The sequence below is a fragment of the Balaenoptera acutorostrata genome, chromosome 17 (genome assembly GCF_949987535.1).
Source record: "Balaenoptera acutorostrata chromosome 17, mBalAcu1.1, whole genome shotgun sequence".
In the NCBI taxonomy this organism is placed as follows: Eukaryota; Metazoa; Chordata; class Mammalia; order Artiodactyla; family Balaenopteridae; genus Balaenoptera; species Balaenoptera acutorostrata.
The window spans coordinates 1,031,113-1,054,939 of record NC_080080.1 but is presented as its reverse complement, the minus strand read 5'-3'; the positions used below and the strand labels follow the sequence as shown (position 1 = coordinate 1,054,939).

General features: G+C 61.3%; 2 protein-coding genes across 5 annotated transcripts in view; one reads left to right on the top strand and one right to left on the bottom strand.

The window, feature by feature from the left end:
* Positions 1 to 8,720, bottom strand: part of ZC3H3 (zinc finger CCCH-type containing 3) — a 90,384-nt gene extending 81,664 nt beyond the window's left edge. For both annotated transcript variants that reach the window (XM_057532337.1, XM_057532338.1), the window contains exons 1-3: positions 8,570 to 8,720; positions 5,820 to 7,137; positions 4,408 to 4,604 (exon numbers count right to left, since the gene is read on the bottom strand). In XM_057532337.1, coding sequence (XP_057388320.1) covers positions 4,408 to 4,604; positions 5,820 to 7,137; positions 8,570 to 8,657 — 1,603 coding nt within the window. In that variant the 5' untranslated portion in view covers positions 8,658 to 8,720. The remainder of the gene's footprint in view (positions 1 to 4,407; positions 4,605 to 5,819; positions 7,138 to 8,569) is intronic.
* Positions 8,721 to 15,055: 6,335 nt separating this feature from the next.
* Positions 15,056 to 21,360, top strand: GSDMD (gasdermin D). Of its 3 annotated transcripts, none has more exons than XM_057531684.1 (11): positions 15,056 to 15,291; positions 17,710 to 17,969; positions 18,156 to 18,348; positions 18,999 to 19,167; positions 19,317 to 19,419; positions 19,677 to 19,730; positions 20,029 to 20,124; positions 20,249 to 20,424; positions 20,554 to 20,695; positions 20,792 to 20,865; positions 20,992 to 21,360. In XM_057531684.1, the coding sequence occupies exons 1-11, from the start codon at positions 15,269 to 15,271 to the stop codon at positions 21,355 to 21,357; spliced, it is 1,656 nt and encodes a 551-aa protein (XP_057387667.1). In that variant the 5' UTR covers positions 15,056 to 15,268; the 3' UTR covers positions 21,358 to 21,360. The 3 variants fall into 3 exon arrangements, with proteins under 3 accessions (XP_057387667.1, XP_057387665.1, XP_057387666.1); XM_057531682.1 differs by lacking the exon at positions 15,056 to 15,291 and adding an exon at positions 16,455 to 16,664; XM_057531683.1 differs by lacking the exons at positions 15,056 to 15,291; positions 20,029 to 20,124 and adding an exon at positions 16,455 to 16,664.
* Positions 21,361 to 23,827: the final 2,467 nt, after the last annotated feature.

Genomic DNA, 23,827 nt, shown 5'->3' with positions numbered 1-23,827 from the left:
TAGTGTTTTATCTGCCACTTGAAATGAACAGGGGAGTTTCGATACTGGCCCAGCATTAGCAGGTTATTGCTGCAAATTACTTGATATCTGCTTTCTTCCACATAAAGAGGAAATTAGGCAATCAATTACCAGAAAAAGGTGGATGAGGAATAAGAGGGGCAAGTGCGCCCTCTGCTGGCCACGGGGCTGCACAGCCGGCCTGAAGTGGGGACCCCAGGTGGGGAAGCCCACCTCTCCCTCTCCGCCTCCGCAGCCCTCCTGGCCTCAGCAGCGAGGGAGTCCCAAAGGGGTCAGGTCTGACACCGCTCCAAGCGGAGGGCTGCATCTGGCACGAGAAGTCTGTGTGGGAAACAGGGCAGAGAAGCCGCAAAGCAAGGAGACGCAGAGGCAGCCTCTGCCCCCATTCCCAGGGAGGCCCTGCCAGCGGCCCCCAGGTGGGGTCTGCACTTTCCAGGAGACAGGAGAGCGCGCATGCACGCACGCACACACACACACACACAGCTGCTCGGGCCCACCAAGGGAGGGCAGGCAGGCAGAGCTGGGAAGCGGGGAGCCAGGCAGGCCTTTCGAGAGAAGGGGGCTGGGGGAGCCGTCAGCCCAGGGAAATGACCTCCACCTGTCCCGGCCTCACGATGCCTGCCCAGCACACTCGCCTCCGCCAGCGCAAGCCTCTCCCGTGAACTTCCGGCCATCAAGTCTCGAGGATGAGGACCTCACCCCTCGGCCTGGAGTTCAGTCCTCACCCACAGTCTCATCCTGGCTGCTGCCCCTCCGGGACCGCTGGACGCTCCTGGGGCCCCGACGCGGCCGCCGTGTGTCCCTGAGCACACCCATGCAGGCCCAGGTGCCTCCACTGTCCCTCAGGGGCTTCCCAACAGAACCCCCTTTTCCTTGCTGTGGCCCAGCACCCTGTCCCATCAACTGGTCCCGCCTGCCCTCTGGCCTCGGCCCCTCCCACCCTCCAGGACACCGGCCACACAGGACCAGTCTCTGCTCCTGGAACCGGCAAAGCTCAGCCTACCTGTGACTTCGCCTGCACAGGTGTGTCCACGCGCCCCTCTCCTCGCGCAGGGCTCGGTTCAGATGGCGCTCCTCAGAGACGCCCCCACCGCCCACCCTCCCCGCAGCTCCCTGCAACACTGCCGCCTGTCTCCTTCTCCTCAGAGTGCTTCTGCCACCTGAAAGCAACTTTTTTTTTTTTGGCCGCGCTGTGCACCCTGTGGGATCTTAGTTCCCCGACCAGGGACTGAAGCCGGGCCCCCAGCAGTAGAAGCGCTGAGTCCTAACCACTTGACCGACAAGGAATTCCCCCTGAAAGCAACTTTTCAGCCTGTTTACAAGCACCCGAGGGGCAGTTTGTGTCCACTGATGCAGCACGGCCCCAGCACACACACACCCCAGGAGACAGCACACTGCCCTGCACAGACGTGCAGGAGATGGGGAGGGGGTGAGGGGGTGGAGGACAGAGGATGCGTGGGGGGGTGGACAAGGGGCTGAGTGAGGGGAGGCCTTCTGCAAGCCCTTCCCCCGACAGGACCCTCTCCCTCCTCTGCCTCCACCTCTCCCGCAGGGCATTCTGTGCGTGGTTATCACACTGCCTATAACTATGAGCTGATTCATCTGCCTCCTAGTGGAGAGGAGTGTGAAGGCAGGGACTGTGGCAGCCTTCTTGGCAGGAGCCGCAGTCCCCACCTGACAGCCCCACACCCAGCGGTGCCTGCAGCCTTTCTCACCCTCCCACCGAGTACCACGGCTGCCCTGCCAGCAGGCGGCAGCCGCCACCGTCCCCAGCCTGCACCCCACTCTGCTCTGGGCCTACAAAGGGGCCAGGCTATTCACAAGTGCAGGTGCAACTCCAGGGAGGACACAAGCCACCTCCTCTCCCACCTGGCCTGGTTATCGAATCAGCAGGCGCAGCGTCTGTGCCCCCGCCAGCCCCTCACCCCTCTGTCCACCCCGCGACCGGGTGAGCATCCCAGAACATCTCTGGCCCATGGCCCTGGGACGCTGCCCACAGGCCCCTACCCAGCTCTCCAGCTCCCCAGCCGCCCCTTGGCCAGTGGTTCCTGCAGCAAGGCTGCTGCCAGGCTGTTCCCGTGCCTGGGGCAGCCCTCACCCCGGCCCCCAAGCCGCACCAGAGCCCTCCGGCCTGGAGCCGGGAGAGAGGGCACCCAGGACCACCTGGCCGGCTGGTGGGAAAGCTTGGCTCTGCGAGGAGAGTTCCCGGTGCTACCGCTGCCCACCCGTCTGCAGAGGGCCCCTCTGTCCGTGGGTCCTCAGCCCACAAGACAGGAGGACCTCCTCGACCGCGTGGCGCTCCTTCCCTGGGTTGCCCATGGCACGGGCCAGCAGCAGCCTGCCTTGGGCCTGTCGACCCCCAGACCAGGCTCCTTGGAGGCAGGGGCAGCACAGGCCTGGCAGGGACAGAGTCAAGGCCAGTGCGCGTACCTGCATCAGGACTCAGCACCCCTGGGCGGCAGGAAGGGCGCCAAGAGGCCCGGGGCCCTGTCTGCCACAACCATGCCATACTCAACACCTGCCCAGCAGGTGCTCTACACACACACCTGCTTCCAGGTCCAGCAAGGGGGCCCGACGCCCAGCAGATGCCCACCAGATCCCCCAAGAGCTCTGTTGTCAGGAAGGGCCCGAGAAGGCAGGACAGGGCCTTAGGGCCTCCCCAGCACGCTGCCCCGGCTGGGACACTCCTCCCCCAAGCCACCTCCAACCACATCCGTCAGTCAAGCCTCGCTGAAATACTACCTCCACAAAGGGCCCTACCTGGCCACCCCCTCTCCGTCGCCCCGACACACCCTGCTAGTGGCAAGTCACGAAGGGGACGTCTCAGCAGCTGGCCAGCTCGGATGCAGGCACCAGAGGGCAGGAGGGACCACCCCTGCCTTGGGTCTCCTGGACCCCCAGCACCTGGACCGCCCACCTCCCACAGCCGGCCCTGAGCACCATCACGGCCTGCACGCTGCCATCCCGTGTGACACCTCATCTGTGGGGACAGATCTGTCTGCAACTTCTCTGCACACCCGACATCTCAGCCGGCTAAGACAACGCCATGACAGAGAGGATCTGAACAGGGGCCATGAGTCCCCACAGAGGCCCAGATGTCCACAGACACCACCTCCTGGCCTCTCTCCCAGCTGCCCCAAGAGGCCACCTGACCCCTCACCTGCCCTCAAGCTCCCTGGGGGCCCCCCCGCCACCAGTCTCTCGAAGCGAGGGGCACCCTCAACTCGTCCTTTCCAGTCAACCCGCGGCAGCCTGACCGCTGGTCACCTTCAACCTCTTCACTCCCAGCCCGTCCTGCAGCCAAGGCCCAACCCCCAGTCCAGCCACCTCGCAGCAACCAGGGGCCGCTAACGGGGCTCCCTCAGCTCTGTCACCTGGCATGACATCCACACTTGCCATGGCGCACGGGATACGGCCGAAGGAGGATGGGTGGGAGGCCGGCACCCTCCAGCCTCACTTCCCCACAGCCCTCTCGCTGCCCGGCTCGACCCTCTGCCTGGGACCCCACGGCTCCCCCTCCCACGGCCGGCTCCGCGCAGATGCTCAGCACGGCCCAGGCACCAGCTCCTCCAGAAGCCTTCTTCACAGCCTCCTGGCCAGGCCAAGGACCACGCCCTCAGCTGGGTTCCCCAGGCACCAAGCGTAGCACGGCTGTTAGAGCACAAGGCCCCGGCCGGAGCGCGCGGCACCGAGCCTGCCGGGCCCCAGACCCTGTCACCTCCAGCTCTCACGCGGGTCAGTCTAGAAGCCGCTGCCGCACGTTCGCCCCGCAGCTCAGAGGGGCCACCTCAGGACCAGGCACCCAGATGAAGCCTGGCTCTGCAGCCTCCCCAGAGCACCGCCGTCGCGGCAGTGGGGAGCTGGCCTCCTGCGGGGGTCACGCCCACAGCGCTCCCCATCCTGTTCCTGGACTCCAGGGACTCAATAAGAGGGCAAAGCCGACCCCTCCCAGGCCAGCTCAGGCTTCCCGAAGAAAAGGCAGCAGCCAGCAGGGAGGGGAGGGGTAGACCTGCGGCCCAGGCAGCGAGGAAAGGAGGGAGAGGCCCTGGGCGGCACAAGCCATGTCTCCTCCCCCTTCAGGGCTGCGTGGCTGCCACCCTCTCATCTACCTTCCCGCTCCTCCTGCCAAGAAGGACTCGGCTGCACATACACGGAGGGACGCGCTGCAAAGACCACCACGTGCCTGCCTGGCAGCATCTCCCCACCCAGAGCGCAGGGCACGGTACCCCGGTTCTTCTCCTCCTCCACTCACTAGCCCAGGCCACCCACTGCCCGCCAGGCTGAGCACTCCTGGGCCAGGGCCCAACAATGCAAGGTGGACGGCGAAGGTGGGTCCCAACAGGGAGCAGAGCCAGCACAGGCCCAGGGAGCCCCCCCTCCTGGGCATACCTTCCTTGGTGGGGAGGTGGGCCCGGCTAGGAGGCAGGCAGCACAGCCGGTGCCTGCTGACCTGCATCAGGCCCTTGTTGGGCGTCTTCTTCAGCACGGGGCTGCTCTTCCCCCGGAGGGCCTGCCTCCGCCGCAGGCTGAACTGGCTCTTGGTCGTGGCAGCAGGTGGGGGGCTGCTCTTCTTGTCCCCAGGAAGGCTGCAGAGACAAAGAACAGACAGCTCCTAACAGGTTCCCCCAGCGAGTGGCTCACCTCCCCACCCCTGCCCACCCAGATCCCAGCAACATGGACTCAGCCCCTGGAGGCAGCCCACTTCGCTTTCTCACCTAACCAACCTCAGCAGCCGTCAGAAGGCTGCTGCCCGCCCATCCCCCCCACCCCAGCCCCCTCCTCCTCCCCGCCAGGCTCCCAGCCACAACCCTGGAGGATCCCAGAGCCAAGACAGGCGGAGAGCGCAGGAGAGCAGCCCTCGACCCCCACCCAGTGTTCCACAACCACCTCCTGCACCTCCCCAGGCCAGATGAGCCCCAGCCTGGAGCTGGGGGAGAAGCAAAGCAGGCAGGCCTTGTACGGAGGAGGAGTTGCCCCCAGCCTCGTGACCCCCTCCCCACACTGGCTGAAACAAAGGCCGCTGTCCAGAAAAAGTGAGGGCAGGGAGCCCGAGGGATCCAAGACAGCACCTATCTGGGAGAGCAGGGCCCAAGGTCAAGGTCAGACAGCAGGAAGGACCTCTGGAGTGGGACTTGCTGGGAGGACAGCGAGTGTCACCACGTCCGATGGCAGAGGCAGGCCCTCTGCCCTTGCCACTGGCAGCCACCACAATTAAGTCCCTGACCCCAGACGGAGCACTGGGCCACGACCCCGTCCTCGAGCCTCCTCTAGATCCGAGAGGACAGAGGGCGGGGAAGGTGACATGGGTTCAGTGAGGCAGTGACTCACCCTGTCACCCGGCCGTCAAGGGGCAGCCTTCCTCCCCGGTGGAAAGACGACCCCCTCCCACAGAGACACTGCACCCTGAGTTTGCTTGCCCTGCTCCTGGCCTGGGCACAAACCCTGGGGGCCCAGAACAGGAACCACCCCAGCAGTCTCTGGTCTCTTGCCCACAGGAGAAAGGGTGGGATGCTGCGACCACCTCCACCTGCCCCGCCTGGCTGGGAGTCCCGGGCCAGCCCCCCACCAGGCTGAGCCCTTTCAACTGTAAGGGACAGCAGTGACCCTGGCCTCATTCCTACTGACTATGGTGACACCACCACAGGCAAAGCTCCGCGCTCAGGCCCTGTCCAGGCCCTGTCCGGGGCGAGGCTTCCCCTCCGCCTCCCACACCCCTGCAGGTGGGCCCTCCCACCCGCTCTGCATACAAGGCAGAGTCTGCCTGGCCAGACGGGACCCTGGGGCTGGGCAGGGACACACACCTAGCACTCCCCCGCCTCCGGATGATCTTGGTGCGGCTCTTCACTTTGTAAGCCGAGAGCGGGCTCTCACTGAAGAGGGGCTTCAAGCTGCTGGGTCCCACTGCGGATCTGTCCCCTGGGGGGAACCGAGATGGTACTGGGGAGAGCTGGGAGGCATGGTCCTTGCTGCCGGCCTCTGACTGCCAACGGAAGGAGGAGGACGAGGAGGCCGAGGGGCTGGAGGCCTTCCACTTGTACTTGCTCGGGGAGGCCCCAGGCACGGAGGCTGTGGCCGACCTCCTGGGCTTGGCATCCAGGTCGGCTCTGAGCTGCGGCTTCTCCGTTCGTTCCGCTGCAGAAAAGGGGGCCTTGCACACATTCTCCGCCACCGCCCTGGGACTGAGGGCCCTCCGAGGGGCCCGGGGACTCTTCGCCGAGGCAGCCACCCACTTGTAGTCGTTTTTCCGGAACTTGTTGGTTCGACAGGACACCAGCAGCAAGGGCTCCCGGGTCTGCCTGGGTCCAGCAGCAGGTCTAGCTGGGCCGGCCACCAGGCCGGAGGCAGCTGACTGACCTGCATGGCCGGCGTTCGCTCTCCCGTCCCCACGGACCTGTGCACCACAGCTGGCCACAGAGTGCGAGCCCACCTTCCGGCCCAGGGCCGTGCCGCCCCGCTGGGGCAGGCCGGGGGCCACGAAGCGGGCCTTGGCCGCAGCTGCGCTCTCACTGACCGTCCGCCAGGGCTCCGAGGGGCTGCTGCCCACGGCGCTCAGCGACTTCACCAGCCGGGGCTTGCCAGGCTCCTTCCGGCAGACCAGAAGGGGGTCCTCCTCACTGCAGCTCCCCTTGGCTCTTCCTGGCCTCGAGGGCGGCCGCTGCCCACCAGCAGGCCCACTGTCACCTTCCTGAGGCCCGTGGCTGCTCCAGGGGGGGTCCCCGTATGCTTCCAAGGAGCCCCGCAGGACCCCCGCAGTGCCAGCTGAGCCCGGCTTCGACGGGGGTTTGACCTTGATGACCATGTTCTGATCCGGACGGAGCTGGACCTGCCTCTCCGGGATGTACTGCTGGCGGTCGGGACCCTGGCTGCCCCCAGCCCCAGGGGGCGGCTGCGCAGCACAGTCGCCGGGTGGGTCCGAGGATCCCAAGGGCCGATTCACAAGGGAGTATTTCTTGCGCCACACGGGCCCATGGTTCGGGGAGAAGCCCCTCCGGCTCAGACGAGGGTAGCGCGCACTGAAGGCCCTGCCGCTGCTGTAAGTGGGCGGCTGCCACTGGGAAGCGGCGGAGGTGCCTGGGGCAGAGGCACTGCCATGGAGGTTTTTGTAGTCATCGATCAGACCTGAGGAGACAGGAGCACAGGCCCCGTTAACCGGAGGCTGAGTAAAATCAGCGAGAATTCCCTGGAGGGGCATCAGCTGACCAGACACCCCGCAGACCCCAGTGGATCCTGCCAGGCCCCAGTGCAGGAGGGGCAGCTGCCAGTGCCTGAGAACCACTGAGAGTCAGCCCACATGCCCTAGGCCAGTCTTCTCCGTAAGTCTTTTCCCATCAGTTCTACTTCAGTCCTATTTCCAGTTGCTTATCCTTAAAATACACCCCTGTGGCATATTCCCTATCTGCCAGGAATGTTATGCTGGCTTCACAATCCTTTGAGGAGAAGTGTCACTCAGTATGAAGAGACCGGCAAGGCCCTATGCTGTAATGCCTCAAGAGACATGGAGGCCCTCTGGCTTGCCCACAGATAGAAAGGGAGCAGGGCTGCACCTTAATGAGCTCCCTGCCTGGCACACAAGACAGTGAGGGTAAGATAAGTGACACCCCTGGGTACTCCACACTTGACAAGAATGTCACACCATCCTCCCCTGAGGAGAGGAGAGGCCTAATCGTCTGGAATCGCAGTGCAGCGGACCGCCACGGGGCCCTGCCAAGGAAGCCTCTGGACAGCTGTGCCCGTGCAGGTGGGGCCCAGGCCTCGGCTGGAACAACCCAAGCTGTTACAACTCAGCCAACAAGCCCCACAGTTACAACGCTCCCCCACCATATGTCCCGCCCCCAGGCCCAAAGAGAGCCAGGTCCAGACCTGGTGACACCTCAGGGCAGATATGATGGAGGGCCAGGAAGTGCCTGGAAGGCGGGCTCAGCCCACCTGAACTCTCCCCTATACACACTTTCCAAGTCCTTAAGTCTTCTCTTTGTGGGAATAACTTTACAAGGGGATTTTTTTTTATTAAGTACAGCAAACCACATTAGAGCTAAAAATGGAAAAGTTTGGAAACTGAAGACTGGGGAGTCTAGGCCGGGAATATCAAGTAGAGTGTGGCTGTACGGACGGAAGGAGCGTCAAAACGGGCTGTCCGGGGAAGAAACACACACCTGGCCCCGAGCGGGCTTTGCCACTGTCTGGCGCCGGGAGCGAGGGAGCGCCCAAGGGGCGCCGAGTACGTGCCCGCGCGTGGGGGTGGGGGGGGTGGGGGGGGTGGGGGGGCCGCCTCCCGCCCGCCGGTTACTAAGCGACCGCCCCGCCGCCACCCGCCGCAGCGCCAAAACGCTCGCACCCTCCGTCGAAACCCGAGCTGGAGGTGACCCAGGCCGGTCGGGACGCCCCTCCGGGTCCCCCAGACGCAGCCCGACCCCACCTACCTCCCCACCCGATCGGACCTAGCCGCCAAGACCGCGGGCAGAAAGCCACCCCCTTAGGGGAGGCGGGCAGGGGCCCGCTGTGAAGTGAAGGGGAAGAAAGGGACGCGCGACCCGGGCCCGACCCGACCCACCCTGCAGGAGACGGATCTGCCGCCGTAATTGCTCCTTTTCCTCCATCTCCGGAGTCCGCGACGCCAGACCAGGCCCCCGCGACTTCATCGCCGCGCGACCGCTTCCCCGCGGGCTGGGCGGAGCGCGGGGAGGCGCCGAGACTGCGCACTGAGGCGAGACCTGGGCGACTGCCGGGCCGCGGGGAGCGGGAGCAGGAGAGATGCGCCGTCGCCCTGGCAACGGCTGGAGAGGCGGGGTCACGCATGCGCAGAGCTAGGGCGGGGGGGGGGGCAACGTCACTACGGAGCGCCGGGAAGTGTACTCACCGCCCGTGTGGAGGGAGGTGCTGCGGCAGGTGGTCACCGCCATGTAGAGCTCTGGCCGGGTTCTCCGCCAAGAGCTCTCGTTCCCTGCGGGACTGGGCGAGGGGCCGAACCCCAGACCCCACCCCAGCTGCAGCGCAGTTCCTTCCGCGTAGAATTAGGCTCTGGGGGTTCTGCAGGGGCGACCTGGTGGGATGAGGGCCCAAGAGACTCTATTGTTGCGCGGGCCAGGACAGGAGAAGAAACGTCCAAGATCGAAGAGGCCCTACAGAGACGTGTTAAACCTCTGAAAACATGAAAGATTTTGGTGTATCAGTGGAAACAAGTATAAAACCAGGTGTGTAAATCCCTCTATAGAGCTGGGGCGTGTAAAATGGTATGGCCGCTGTGGAAAACAGTCTGGTGTTTCCTCAGAAAGTTAAAAACAGAATTACGGGTTGACCCAGCACTTCCACTTCCGTGTATATACCCTGAAGAAGTGAGAACAGGGACTCAAACATGTGTGCCAATGTTGGATGGAGCATTATTCGCAATAACCAAAAGGTGGAAATAGCCCAAGTGTCCATGAGGATGAATGGATAAACAGTGTATATCCGTACAATGGAACAGGATTTAGCCTTGAAAAGGAATGTAGTACTGATCCATGCTACAGCATAAATGAACCTCAGAAACATTATGCTAAATGAAGGAAGCCAGTCACAAAAGGACAAATATGGCAAACTTCCACTTATATGACACAGCTAGAATAGGGAAATTTATAAAGACAGAAAGTAGATCAGAGATTACCAAGGGCCGAGGGGAGGAGGAATGGGGAATTAATGCTTTTTGGGTAGAGAGTCTATGTTTGGGGCGATGAAAAAGTTTTGGAAACAAGCAGTGGTGAGGGTTGCACAACATTGTGAATGTACTTAATGCCACTGAATTGGACACTTAAAAATGATTATAAAAAAAAAAAAATGATTATAACAACTTGTATGTATTTACCACAATAAAAAGAAAGTGGACAGAATGTGTCTGCACAGACCTGAAAAATAGGAAATGTTAAAATGTTCTTCGAGCTGAAGGGAAATGATACAATATGGAGACAGATCTACATGAAGAAAGAGGACAGGAAACGAGAAATATGTTAGTAATTTTTTTTTAATTCTCATTTCTTATTTTCTCTAAAAGACAAATAGATACAGCAAAAATAATAAAAACGTATTGTGGGTTTATAACATATGTAGAGGTAAAACATATGCCACCAATGATTCAAGGGGTCACGTGCACTGTGTCTCCTGCAGGTGAGGATGCAGCCCACAGCCTCTTAGGTCAGCACCTGAACCCACCTTAGGGAGGCAGTGTTACTCCACTCAACATACAGCAGTGGGCACCCTGGGATTTCTTTGGCGGAGGTGGCCCCAGGCTAGGAAGACCAGGCAATAGAATGGCCCCTACACTCAGGCTGTGAGATGGGGTGAGCCACAGGTCGTGCCCCACCAGCTGAACACTGTGTAAGACCCTTAGACCTTGGCAAAACTCTGAGGGCAGGGTAGGGGAGTTCTCGTAGAATGAGGGAATTTCCCACCAGGGATCTTGAAAAGCACTTCTTTGGACTTGCCCTGTCTTGCTTCTCTTGAGAATCCTGCAGCCATGACCTTATGAGTGAGCCAGGGCTGGCCTGATGGAGGATGGACAGCACATGCCTAGTTAATACCACTGACCCTCTTGACAGCCAGCCGTCTGCCAAACACATGAGGCCAGTGGTTGCCAGCTAGCCACAAAATCGATGAACCCAGGTGATACCACGTGGAGTAGAGATGAGCCTAAATGTCATAATTTAGGGCACCTCACATAATGATGAGCAAACCAGTGGATGTTTGTGTCACTAGGTTTTGGGGTGATTTATTAGCACAAACTGACGGATTCATGGGTCTAGCACTGAACTTGTCTTCTGTGCCCGACAAGCTCTCTGCTCCTGGACTTCAGTCCTGGGGTGGTGGAGGGGAGAGCCCAGCCACTTGCTGAGAGGAGGCAAGGTTTGTGGGTTTGTCTCCTGGAGTTGTGAAACTGTAAGTGGGATGTAAGTGCTGTCACGATTAACTCCTTAAAACTGACCTTGACAGTTACACTTAAAACTCTTTAATGGGGGCTTCCCTGGTGGCACAGTGGTTGAGAATCTGCCTGCCAATGCAGGGGACACGGGTTCGAGCCCTGGTCCGGGAGGATCCCACATGCCGCGGAGCAACTAGGCCCGTGAGCCACAATTACTGAGCCTGCGCGTCTGGAGCCTGTGCTCCGCAACAAGAGAGGCCGCGATAGTGAGAGGCCCGCGCACTGTGGTGAAGAGTGGCCCCCGCTTACCGCAACTGGAGAAAGCCCTCGCACAGAAACGAAGACCCAACTCAGCCATAAATAAATAAATAAAATTAAAAAAAAAAAAAACTCTTTGATGTCCATCAAGCTGCCAAAGATTAAACAGTCTGCCTTCAGTGTTTGGGGGTGAGGGGAAGAGACTTCGCTCTTCACTTTTTGGATGTTGGCACAGCCTTTCTGAAGGGCAATTTGCAACACGTGCCAAGACCCTGAATACCATTTGAGGAATTTCACTTTTCAGAATCTCCCCAAAAGAGAGAATGAAACACGTGCAAGGCCTTATGAACAAAAATATCAGGTGCTGGGGGGAAAGGGATGGGGAGGGATAAATTAGGAATTTGGGATTAGCAGGTACAAACTACTATATATAAAATAGATAAACAACAAGGTCTTACTGTATAGCACAGGGAACTGTATTCAATATCCTGTAAAAAACCATAATGGGAAGGAATATGAAAATACATATACATGTATAACTGAATCACTTTGCTGTATACCAAAAACTAACAGAATATTGTAAATCAACTATACTTCAATAAAAATTAAAAATTTTAAAGTCAGGTGCTGAGTTCTTTACACGGAACAAAAATATTGAGCATGTTTATAGCCCATTACAGCGTGCCAGGCCCCCCTTTTTTTTTTTTTTAAAGCACAGGTCTGTGTTTGTTTACTTATTTACTTATTTATTTTGGCTGTGCAGGCTCTTTGTTGCAGGCTTGTCTCTAGCTGCAGCACGTGGGTTTAGTTGCGTGGCGGCATGTGGGATCTTAGTTCCCCAACCAGGGATCGAACCCGCGTCCCCCGCGTTGGTAAGGCAGATTCTTAACCAGTGGACCAGCAAGAAAGTCCCTAGGCCCCATTCTAGTGTTAACACATATTAATGCATTGAGTCTTCACAACAACCCTGTCATTTCCATCTTAAGGATGAGGACACCAACACAAAGGGGGTCAATCTCCCATCCCAAATCACGGTAGCCTCACCCTCCCCAGACTCCTGCGCATCCTGGGCCAACTACTTCCTGGCCATCTCTCTCCTCCAGAGGTCTCTTCTTGCTGGCTGCCCACTCTCCGAGTGATCTCTTCTCTGCCAGTCTTCTCTCTTCCCCGCAGTGGACCTTCCCGTAGGGCTGCCCAGGTGCAGGTCTGGGGCCATAAAAAGGACTCCATTACTGGCGTTCAGCAAACAAGTGCTGAGGAACAGACATTCCTGTTGCTGGAAGGTCATTTCCATGGACTTCTCCCTCTCACCCCTCACAGGGGAGTTGTCTCCCACCGCCACCCCTCACCTCCCTCTGCTCTCCTCCCTTCTCCCATACCCAGCTTCCTGCTCTTTTCACCACCCTAGCCCAAGCAGCGTTCCTGAGCTGCAAGCTATTCCCCTGGCCACCCCACCCACGTCTGCCCTTGGCCTTGCACACCCCCCTTCTCTCCAGCCCCAGCACAGAAGGCTACCCCAGGCACCAGCCTCTCTGAAGGGGGTGGGAGAGTAGTAAAGGGAAAGCAGTGCAGCTGTACCGAATGCACTTTTACCAGGGCACGAGCACAACATGTCAAATCCTTCCTGAGCTTGTTACCTGTCTCCTGGCTCTATGGCCTGCAAAAGTGTCTGCATCCCCCCTCCACCAACCCAGCCTGCACCTCCCTTGGGGAATGTCCCCCTCCTGCCATCTCCTTCCCTCCAGGAGGTCTGCGTGCGATGGGAGTCAGGCACCCTGACTCACCGGGCCCTCACGTGGGAACAGGTGGTTGGCCGGCTGGGACCGCTACCCCATGGATACCCCCTCGCCTTTTATCCCAGAGGGAGAGAGGCAGGAAGTGAGTGTAGACGAGAACTGCCATTGAGGGCTCTGTGGGTCCCTCCTCCATCCCAGCCGCCAATCCCCCACTTGACCCTCCACCCTCACGGCAGAGCATGAGCCTCAGAACCAGATCCTTTCGGGAGAAAAGTTGATTAATCTACCGTTTCCTAGATGGCAGCATTGCCACGAGGCTCTCAGGGACCACGGTGGATGGATGGTGTGACTCTCACCACCACAGTTTCCCACATGCCCTAGTACTGGGCAAACCTGCCTAGGTGGAAGAGACACCACCACCCCCAGCCCAGCAAAGCCTGGATCCCAGCAGTAAGAGCCTCCCGCAGCTGGGGCAAAGTGAAGTGAGGCTCGGAGCGTCGGAAACAAGAGCAATACGGCCGCTTCCCTCTGCAGAGGACCGGTTGGAGTGGGGCAGGGTTCTGAGCCGCTCCCCCGACCCCTGTCAGCAGAAAGTGCCGGGAGCCAGGCAGGATGCCGCAGGCCTCCGGACAGAGGACCAAAAGGAAACAAGACGGGAGGGCCGTGCGGGGGAGGGGCGGCTGGAGGCGGGGCGTGGGCAGAGGGAACCGCTAGTCACCCGCGCCGGCCGCCAGGACGCACCGTGAGCCTCCGCTGATCCCGACCTGCGGGGGGCAGTTTCCCCGCCTGCCCCCCCAGGTTCTGCCGCCCCTTCCTGCGGCCTACGCCCCTCCTGACTCCCGGGGCGCCCCTGGATCCGAGACCGCCCTGCTCTGGGGCCTCGCCGTCGCCCAGCGATCCGCCGAGCGTTGATTGAGCGCCTGCTGGACAGGCCCTGCTGACCGGCGGTCCGAGCCGCCGCCGAGGGTCCGGGCCAGCAAGGGGGGCGGGGGCGGCGAGCGGGAGGGAGGCCCCGCGGGGACTCAACTCTCAAAGGAAAGGACTCCTGGGACTTCAGTGCGTCTGGCACCCTCTCGGCCCCCGCTCCGCGTTCGTTCACTCCCGGCCGAGCGGCTCTCGGGCACACGGGGCCCTCCGGGGCGCCTCTTGCCCGCGCGGGCTCCTGGGGGCGCGGCGGCGCGGGCCGCGGCTGCCGACATCCTGGGCGCCGACTTCCGGCACCCTGGGAACCCCCAAAGTGTCACTGGGAGGCGGGCACAGGGTGGAGCCAGCCCCCAGGGCTGCATCACCCACATCGCGGACCCAGATGAGCCCGAGGCCCGCAGCTCCCCCTACCCCTCCCCAGACCCTGGCCGTCCCTGATGCCCGATGGCCGGGGCTGGGTGGGTTCCTCGGGCCGACTACCCCCTAGCCCCGTCTCATGCGGTCCTGGCATGAGACGGGGCACTGTCCCTTCCTGGAGGCCCTGCCTGGACGCCCTCAGGCCTCCTCTCCCTAAGCCCACTCTCCCATGTCCTCTGAGGTATCCCAACTGCTGCCTCCAAAGGGCTGTCCTGGTTATCTCCTGGGTCTTATGACCTTTCTTCCTCCCAGGGGCTCGGCCCTCCCAGGGCAGAGGCTGTGGCCTCCTCTGCCCAGTTCCCAGCAGTGCCTGGCCGGGCCTGCCCCACACCAGGGGGGGGGGGGCATCAGGTTGCCGTGAGCTTCCTCTTCCTTAGAACTCTCCCAGAGGTGCTGACCCTTCCCCGCACACAGCCAGAAGCCCCCTCCCAGGCTCCCATCCCTGGTCACGGTTCTCCCCCCAAGGGCGCGGTGTCCTAGCTGGCTCTGGACCCCCAGGGTCTGCCCAGACGTTGCCCAGGGAGGCCTCACTGCCCCCCCCCATATCACAGAGTGGCTGTGAGGAAGATGGGAGGTTGCCCCAGACTTCCTGGCCCTGGAAATGTCCGGGTGCTCCCCAGCCCTCCAAACGGGGTAGAGGGAGGGGGTGCAGGGCCAGCCCCGCCCACCTTCCTTCTGCTTTTTCTCCCCAGTGGACTCACGTCCTGTCCTCTCAGGCTGACTCTGCCCTCAGGAGCCTAGTGACACAACCACTCACCAAGCCCAGTGCCTCTTGTTTAGGTTATTGCCAAAGAACTGAGCGTGTGAACGAGGAGTTGCCGCAGCAATGCCCTGTCCACGCTTCACTCAGCCCCGGGTCACTGCAACATTCCAAAACACACACGCCAGGAAGTCACTCTCCCTGCACTGGCATCGGGGCCGCTGCCAGCGGCTCTAGCTGGAGGGGCCCTTGTCCCGTTCACGGCCAGAGCCCTCATCTGCAGGAGCACATGGTACCAGATGCTGATAAACCCCGTGGCTCGAATGAATGCACGCAGCGGAGCCTGCGGGGTGAGTCTCAGGCCAGCCAACTGGCAGGGGCCCTGGTGCGGGCTCCAGAGAGTCATAGGGCCCAGAGGCAGGATGTGGCGGTGGAGTGGTGGAGAAAAGGGGACACGGGGCTCCTGGCTGCCTTGCACTGGACATGATCCGCAAGCAGCCCAGGAGACTAAGGGTGTTGAGAACCTGAGACAGGCCTGGATGTCGTTACTTGGCTTCAGGTTTTCAAAGTAACAGCTTTATTGAGATATAATTCACATACCATACAATTCACCCATTAAAAGTGTAAAACTCTGGGGTTTTTAGCATATTCAGAGTTGTGCAATCATCACCACAATCGACTTGAGAACATTTCCATCTCCCCAAAAGAGGCTGTGTCACTCCCCATTCCCCTCCCCCCAGCACCTGGCAACTACTAATATGCTTTCTGTCCCTACGGATTTGCCTGTTCTAAACAATTTGCATACATGAATCACGTGAGATATTGTCTTTCACGTCTGCCTTCTTTCACTTGGCATAATGTTTTGAGGTCCACCTACATTGTGCCGTGAGTCACAACTTCATTCCTTTGCATGACCGAGCACCACACCATCGTGTGTCTCCCATCGTATGCACTGACCACATTCTGTCTGTGCTTCCACAGACCGACATTTGCGGTGCTTCTGCGTTTTGGCTGTTAACAATAATGTTGTGGGAACATCCATGTGCAGGTTTTTGCGTGAACATATGTTTTCACTTCTCTTGAATACACACCTAGCAGTGGAATGAATGAGATCTAACGGTAATTCTCTGTTTAACTTTTTGAGGAACTGCCAGACTGTTTTGCACGGCCGCAGCTGCATCCTTTTACGTTCCCAGTAGTGTGTGAGGCTCCAGTTTCCCCCCATCTTCCCGAACACTTGTTACTTCCCGTTTATACAGTTATCTACGGGGTGTGAAGCTGCATCTTACTGTGGTTTGATTTGCAGTCCCCTGACAGCTAATGGTGTGAACATCTTTTTGTGCGCTTGTTGGCCATTTGTAGCAATACATTTTCTTTGAGGAAATGTCTCTTCAGACCCTTTGCCATGGCCCAGAGTTTCCAGAGAGAAGGACTGAAGAAGTGCCCAGCAGTTGGTGCCCAGCAGTTCGAGGCAGCAGCGGGTGGGGCACGAGCTGGCGCACCCTGACCCTCCCCTACCCCCACCCCGGGCTGCGGGGCGGGCTCACATGGGGTGTTTCTGGACTGTCGCTGCGCCAGGCCGGCCGAGGTTTCACTTTTGGATCTGGGGACCTTTGGGCTGTGTGCTCGCTCGGCAGCTCCGGGGCAGAGCCCTCCGAGCCCAGCCAGCAGAGCAGCCTGGCTTCAGCTTTGTGGGCGCGGGCACGCAACAGTCACGGTCACGGTGAGCTGCTCCCCGCCCCTGCGCGCCGCACCCCACTGCCTGCCCTGGCTCCGGGGTGGGGCTCTCCCTAGTGCTGGGTGAGGGGAGGCCAGCTCCCCTGGGTGGAGACCTGGTACGGGCACCCTTCTGCGGCTTCCCCAAGCCCCCCAGGACTCGCAATCCCAGGCCGGCTTGGGGAAGCCCCAGGCCTCTGGGAAGGGGGTGTCCTCCCCAGCCCGGCTAGTTTGGGCTTAACTCCTGGTAGGCCCTCTAGGTGCTCCTTGGCCCACTCTCAGACTTCAGACCAGCCCTGAAGCTCAGAGGCTTCCTAAGGGCTGGCCCCCGTGACTGGAGCCCAGATGTCCTGGGTCCTGAGTCAGGCCCACATTGGCTTCTGATCCCTGAAGACAGACTAGTGGCTCACGGAGCTTTGGGCGCAGAGAAAGCCCTGGAGGACACGTCTAGGAGCTGGGGACACTTTGGCTGGGCCTTGCTGTGGGCCTGTGCACCAACTGCCCAGGAAGTGATGGCTTCTGTTTCCTCCCCTGCCCTCTGAACACCTCAGCCAGGGGGTCAGCTGCTACAGCAGACAGAGCAGTGGCCTGGGGTCACTCCAAGGCCCCAGCCTTGCCCTGCCCTTCCTCAGTGGCTGCTTTTCGTGAGCAGCCCTAAGCCTTGTTGAAGTGACAAAGTGATAAGAGGCCTTGGTGGGTGGCCAGGGCTGCCCCCGCCACCCGCCCCAAGCGCTGAGTCCCAGGGCTTTCTTGGGCTTCACGTGGGCACTCTGATCACAGAACAGATGGTGTGCATGGCCTGAGTCCCACTGAGGGCTGTGAATGATGTCCCACCCTGGAGGTGCTCATGGCCCCTTGGAGAGGTGGATTAGTGGATGGCAGGGTGTACCTCTGCTTGTTTTCGTGTTGGGTGATAGTCAGCAGCAAGCGCTTTCTGCCAGTCAGAGCACCCCAGGACTAGCCAAGCAGGGTTGCTTTGGAGGGAAAGAGCTCCCCATCACTGGAGACGTCCAAGTACCTACCTTCCCCCTCTTCCGCCCGCCCTCTTCCAGTCCTGCGGGTGCAAGGCCTGACCCAGCTGCCCGCCTCAGGAGCATGGCATCGGCCTTTGCGAGGGTGGTCAAGAGCGTGGTCCGGGAGCTGGACCACAGTGGCGAGCTCACCCCTGTGGACAGCCTGCAGAGCTCCACCAGCTTCCAGCTCTACTGCCTTTTGGGCAGGAGGTCCTCGAGTTCACGGTTCTGGAGACACCGCTACACACGTGTCAACCTGTCCATCAGGGACATCCTGGAGCCCGACGCCCCGGAGCCAGGTACCCCGCTTGGCACTGAGTCAGAGCCACGGGTCCGGTGGGGGGAGGAGTGGGCGGGCCCGCTGCCACCTGCTCTGGGCCTCTGGGCTCTCTGCTTCCAGGGGGCAGGCGCTTTTCAGAGGCCCCTCCGCCCGGGCGGACAGGCGGCGGCTGGTGGGACGGGCCTCAGCTCTGGTCTTGCTGCAGCTGTGGAGCGTGGCAGCACCTTCCATTTCCACGACGCTATGGACGGGCAGCTGCAGGGCAGCGTGGAGCTGGCGGCCCCAGGACAGGGGAAGTTGTCAGGTGGGGCCGCGGTGTCGGGCAGCTCCAGCACCTCGATGCACGTGTGCATGCTGCGAGTGGCCCCCAACACCTGGGAAGCCATGCATCGGGAGAGGTGAGCCCCGGGGTGGCGGGGCCCTGCTGAAACTGGGCAGCCTCTGGGTCAGGACCTCGGGGCATCAGGAGTCACAGGGGGTCTCTGCCAGGCTGAGGGAAGTCCCAGAGGCAGGGGCGTGCTGGGACCAGTGGGCAGGGAAGAAGGCTGCAGAGGTCCTGCGGGCCAGGGCGGCCAGGCAGGGCCCTAGGGCCAGGGGTCAGACCAAGTCCCACTGCGAGGAGGCTGGGCTGCTGGGGTGGAGCCGACACAGGGACCCTGGTGAGAAGGACCATTAGCTCAGAGCGGAGACATGAGATTTGAACCCGGGGAGCGGCAGGGAGTGGAGGGAGACAGCAGCCAGGTGAGCGACCGGCCAAAGGGGTGGGCCCCTCCAGAGGTCTTCAGGTGTCCGCCCGTCCCCACTGGAACTTGTCTTTTCTTCCTGCACCCCAGCCACTCACAAACATTGTCGGGAGCACCAGGGAGAGAATGATGGGTATCCCGTGCCTGGGCATCCACAGAGCTCTTGGTCTCCTCGGCCGTGTCACCGCCCCCACCCCCCATGGCCACAAAGGCTGAGGTCCAGGGGAGGGAAGCCCGTCCCGTGGCAGGGGGAGGGGAGGGCAGGTTGCACCCCTGCGAGCTTCCCATTGGTCTGCTCACCACAGGCGCTTGCGGCAGCCTGAGCACAAAATCCTGCAACAGCTGCGGAATCGTGGGTATGACGTGTTCGTCGTGACCGAGGTGCTGCAGACACAGAAGGAGGCGGAAGTCACCCGGACCCAAAAGCAGGAGGGCTCAGGCCAGTTTGCACTTCCGGGAGCCATGTGCCTGCAGGTGTGCGGCATAGGTCCCGCAGTGGGCTCGGGCTGGGGAGGGAGGAGGGCAGTGTCCCCAGGCAGTGGGGTAGACCCCTGCCACCAGCACCCTGTTACATCTGGCCCCATAACCCAGAGCCCAGTCCTGAGCCCATATCCATCCCTCAGGGCAGAGGCGAGGGCCACCTGAGCCAGAAGAAGATGGTCACCATCCCCTCGGGCAGCATCCTCGCATTTCGGGTGGCCCAGCTGGTTATTGGCCCTGACTGGGGTGAGCCAGGATCAGGGTGACTTCTGGGGCCCAGACTCCATGGCAGAGAGGCAAAGAGGCCTGGAAGAGCCACCAGGGGTCACTGGGGGCATCTGGTTGCGTAACCTCATGGGTCGGGGTGGCCGAGGGTCCCTTGCTCTGGCATTTGGGAGGTTGGGGCACAAAGGGGGTACTGCGCAGGGGCCCCCAGCTTGGGAGGGAGATGCCAGGCGCTCCGCCAACCTGCTTCCCCATCTCTGCTCCCGCCTGGCTGCCAGACATCCTCTTCTTCCCGGACAAGAAGCAGACGACCTTCAGGCCACAGCAGCAAGGTGAGGCCTGCGGACCTGGGCAATGGGACGAGCTGATGAGGCATTCTCCTGCCCAGCACAGCACAGCACAGCCGGGGGACGCACGCACGCACGCACGCACGCACACACACACACACACACACACACACACACACGGGTGACACGGTGACAGGCTGACACCAGCCTGGTTAGACCTTGCTCCCTGTCCTGGGCTGCCAGTACTGGGGTGGTGGTGACAGGCTGTGAGGGCCGAGGGGAGGCCTCAGCCCTCTCTGGTTCGGGGACCCACCCCTGCACTGACCAGCCCTGCCTCGTCCAGGCTACGGGCCCTCCTACATTGCAGGTGGCCAGCTGCCGTGGTCCTCCTGCCTCACCTCCATAAGGTTCCCCTCTGTCCACTTCAAGTTCCTGTCGGGTCAGTACCTTCTTGGCCACCCCCCTGGTGGGCTCCCCTTCTGCCCCCCTGTGGTCTGCCCTCCGTAACCAGGGCTCCCCGGGGCCGTGTGGGCACCTGGGCAATGGCAGCCCTGTCCCCACAGACGGGCCCGTGGAGGGCCGGCTGGCGACCACCGAAGACTTCCAGGGCCTGCAGGCAGAAGTGGGGGCCTGGGCCGTGGGCCTGGAGGGCTTGTCCAAGGAGCCTTGTGGGCAGCTGCTGGGGGCCCTCGGGCAGGTGCTGCGGGACAAGGCCGCCCTGCAAGCCCTGGATGAGTCGGTGAGCGAGCTGGGTGGGGCGTGCGGGGCGAGCTGGGGCGGGAGGGGTGGGCGGAGCTGGTGCCTGCGCCCCGCCCCCCGCCCCACCCCCACCCCCGCTCACCCGCCCGCCCCACGCCCTTACCCCCAGCTGGAGCACGGCCTGCGTGGAGGGCTTTTGGAGCCTCGGGATGGTCCGGTGGGTGCTGTCCTCCAGTGCCTGGTGTTCTCCTCCAGAAGGCTGGAAGAGGAACTTGCCGGCCCCGTCTTCTACCTGCTGCAAGCTCTAGCTGGTGAGGGGCTCCGGGGGTGGGGCAGGTAGGGAGCAGGAATGTGGGCTTCCCTAGCTGGCCTTCCGGAACCCCCTCTCACACAAGGTCTCTCCCCAGCGCTGAGTGCAACCCAGCACGTGCTGCTGGCTGAGGTGCTGGAGACGGGGGCCCTGTCGGGGACGTTCAAACTGGTGAGCGGGCCCAGCTTGTAGGGGAGGGGCTGTGCCGGAGGTGCGGGCCCAGTGCCTCTGGGATCGGGTGGTGTGGGTGGTGCCAGAAGCCTGCCCCTCCGACAACCTCCCACCCTGTTCTGCCAGGTGGAGAGCCTTTTGGAGCAGAGCACCCCATGGCAGGAGCGCAGGGCCGTGTCCCTGCCGCCCGAGCTCCTGGGGAGCAGCTGGGACTCAGAGGCACCCACCTGGGTCCTGCTGGAGGAGTGCGGCCTTGAGCCACAGGTGGGCGCCCCCCAGGTGTGCTGGAAACCGGAGGCCCAGGGCTGTGCGTGCGCGCTTTACGCCTGCCTGGCTCTGCTATTCAGGCTGAGCCGGCTCTGCCAGCCTGCAGTCCGCCCGCAGGGCAGCTCTCTAGTCTGGGCAGAGCTCACGCCCACCCAGCTGCCTGAAGCCACACCCAGCCACTTGGGCAGCTCACCACAAGGCCTGGGAGTTGAGGAAAGCCAATAAATGTGATGGACAAAGGGAAAATGCTCACTGAGCTTTTGAGGGGCCCTATGTCAGGGGTCGGGGCAGCGATGGGGATGGTGCCTCCGCATGGGGAGGGACCGGGGGGCTGAGAGCAGGCCTCTCTCCCGTGGGGCTGAGGGGGCGCTCCCTGCGCTGCACCTGACCACTCCGGAGCGAGCAGCCACGTGGCTGGGCTCCTGGCCCCCTCCCCCAGCAGGCTGGCCTGGAAAGAACTGGACAGGGCGATTCCAGCCCTCAGGATGGTTCTCTGTCTGCCTCAGGGAACTTGAGAACGTACTGATGCAGGTAGCGGGGGCCCGTTCTTGCCCTCCGGGGCTGCAGAGAGGACAGAGAAAAGGTGTACTGACAAGCAGACAGATCTGCACTCCTGGGGCTGCACTGGGGCCCCAGGGAAGTGACCCGAACCAGAGAAACTGGCCTTTGGGGTGTGTCTCATCCAAATTAATTCGCTCAAAGGTAAGTCTCTCGAGAGGAGGCCTCCGGGCCCCTGAGCCGCAGTCCCTGGGCCCCCGGAGGGCTCAGAGCCTCCCTGGACCAGAGAGCCTGAGCTCCCTGGGTCGGGGGGGGGGCGGGGGTGGAATGGCCCCACGTGCAAGGAGAGATAGTAACTGATTCAGCCAGGAAGTTATTCTCATCTTGGAGCTTGAACAGCCAGGAGAAATTTGCCTCTCCCCGTGGGAGCCAGTCTGCCATCCTCCGCTTGGCGGAAGGCGGGGGAAGCCACACTCCCCTCCTGTCAGGCTCACCGCTGCCCTGCAGCCTCAGGACTGGCTAAAGAGAAGGGATGGTCGGCCCAGCTGTGGCTGGGACACTAACCCCCGAGAATACTCAGGATCAAGGCCAACAGTAAAATTAATATTAAAACAGAGGGTTCGGGACTTCCCTGGTGGCACAGTGGTTAAGAATCCGCCTGCCAATGCAGGCGACGCGGGTTCTAGCCCTGGTCTGGGAAGATCCCACGTGCCGCGGAGCAACGAAGCCCATGTGCCACAACTACTGAGCCTGCGCTCTAGAGCCCGCGAGCCACAACTACTGAGCCCGCGTGCCACAACTACTGAGCCCGCGTGCCACAACTACTGAAGCCCGCGTGCCTAGAGCCCGTGCTCCGCAACAAAGAGAAGCCACCACAATGAGAAGCCCGCGCACCACAACGAAGACCCAATGCAGCCAAAAATAAATAAATAAATAAATAAATTTATAATTAAAAAAAACACAGAGCGTTCCCCAAACATCCCAGATCCCGGTACGGAAACTGCTAGAAGGGACCTCCCTGATGGTCCAGTGGGTAAGACTCTGTGCTCCCAATGCAGGGGGCCCGGGTTCGATCCCTGGTTGGGGAACCAGATCCTGCATGCATGCCGCAGCTAAAGAGCCCGCATGCTGCAACCAAGAGCCCTCATGCCTCAGCTAAAAGATCCTACATGCCGTGACAAAGATCCCGTGTGCCAAACTAAGACCTGGCGCAGCCTAAATAAATAAATAAATGTTTAAAAAAACAAAAAGAAACCCCTAGAAATCTACCCCTCACACAGGGAGAGGAGAAGCTGGACGCCTCTCAAACCTGTTTGTGTTCACCAGGGCCCACGCCCCTCCTTTGGGAACCTCATTAGGGGGACTTGAAAGGCAAAACCAAGGGGAACAGGACTGGAACAGCTTAGGCCTTAGAAATCCAGGCGATAAGTTAGGTCCTGGTCAGCCCCTCCCAGGCCCCCTTTGGAGGTTCTGACTATTGGCCCTCAGGTTCCAGGACCACCAGTGCCCTGAGGTTTCCAGTGAGAGCTCATTTGAGAGTATCTGAGCATGAAGACCAAGTCAGGGGGGCCTTCTGTGGAAAGGAGCGCGCCCAGATCCTAGCCCCATGGTGGGAGATGGGCTCTCTGCAGGCAGATCTGATGGACCTGGTCAGCCTGGACACTCACAGACCAGCGATGCTCACCTGGGAGCAGGGCTATGGCAGCACTGATCCACCTGGAGCCTCCCTGAGGATCCCAGCAGAGAAATCCCCGAGAAGGGTCACACTCCCAGGACAAAGCAACAGGCTCTAAGTGAACCTAACACCTGGCAAGCAGGGAGTCTAGCAGGGCTTCTGGCGATGGGGCAGGGGACCATGGCAAGGCAGGTGCACACAAGACTGTGAGCAGGCAGGTGCATCATGCAAGAGAAGCCTGCACTCCAAGTGGCCTGCTAGAGGGAGGAGTACGGGCTCCCAGGCCTAAGCCCAGGCATCACGGAGGCGTCGCGAGAAGAGACGGGGTGCTGCCTGCCCGAGCCCTCATCTGAGGCTGGGCTCTCCTTTCCAGTGGGCATCACTGTGGGGTTTGCCGCTAGCCTGCCCAGCTGTGCTCTGCAGTGGGACAAGCGTGTGCCTGGTGGGGGAAATGGGCATCAAATGCCCACCCAGCTTCTGGCTCCTGGGCTGCAAGCAGTGGGGGCCAGGCTTGCTTCTGCC

Coding starts and splice junctions, on each gene's coding strand:
- GSDMD (XM_057531682.1), top strand. CDS start 16,489: ATGGGGTGTTTCTGGACTGTCGCTGCGCCAGGCCGGCCGAGGTTTCAC. Junction 20,425..20,553: donor TGCAAGCCCTGGATGAGTCG/GTGAGCGAGCTG, acceptor CCTTACCCCCAG/CTGGAGCACGGCCTGCGTGG. Junction 20,696..20,791: donor CCTGCTGCAAGCTCTAGCTG/GTGAGGGGCTCC, acceptor GTCTCTCCCCAG/CGCTGAGTGCAACCCAGCAC.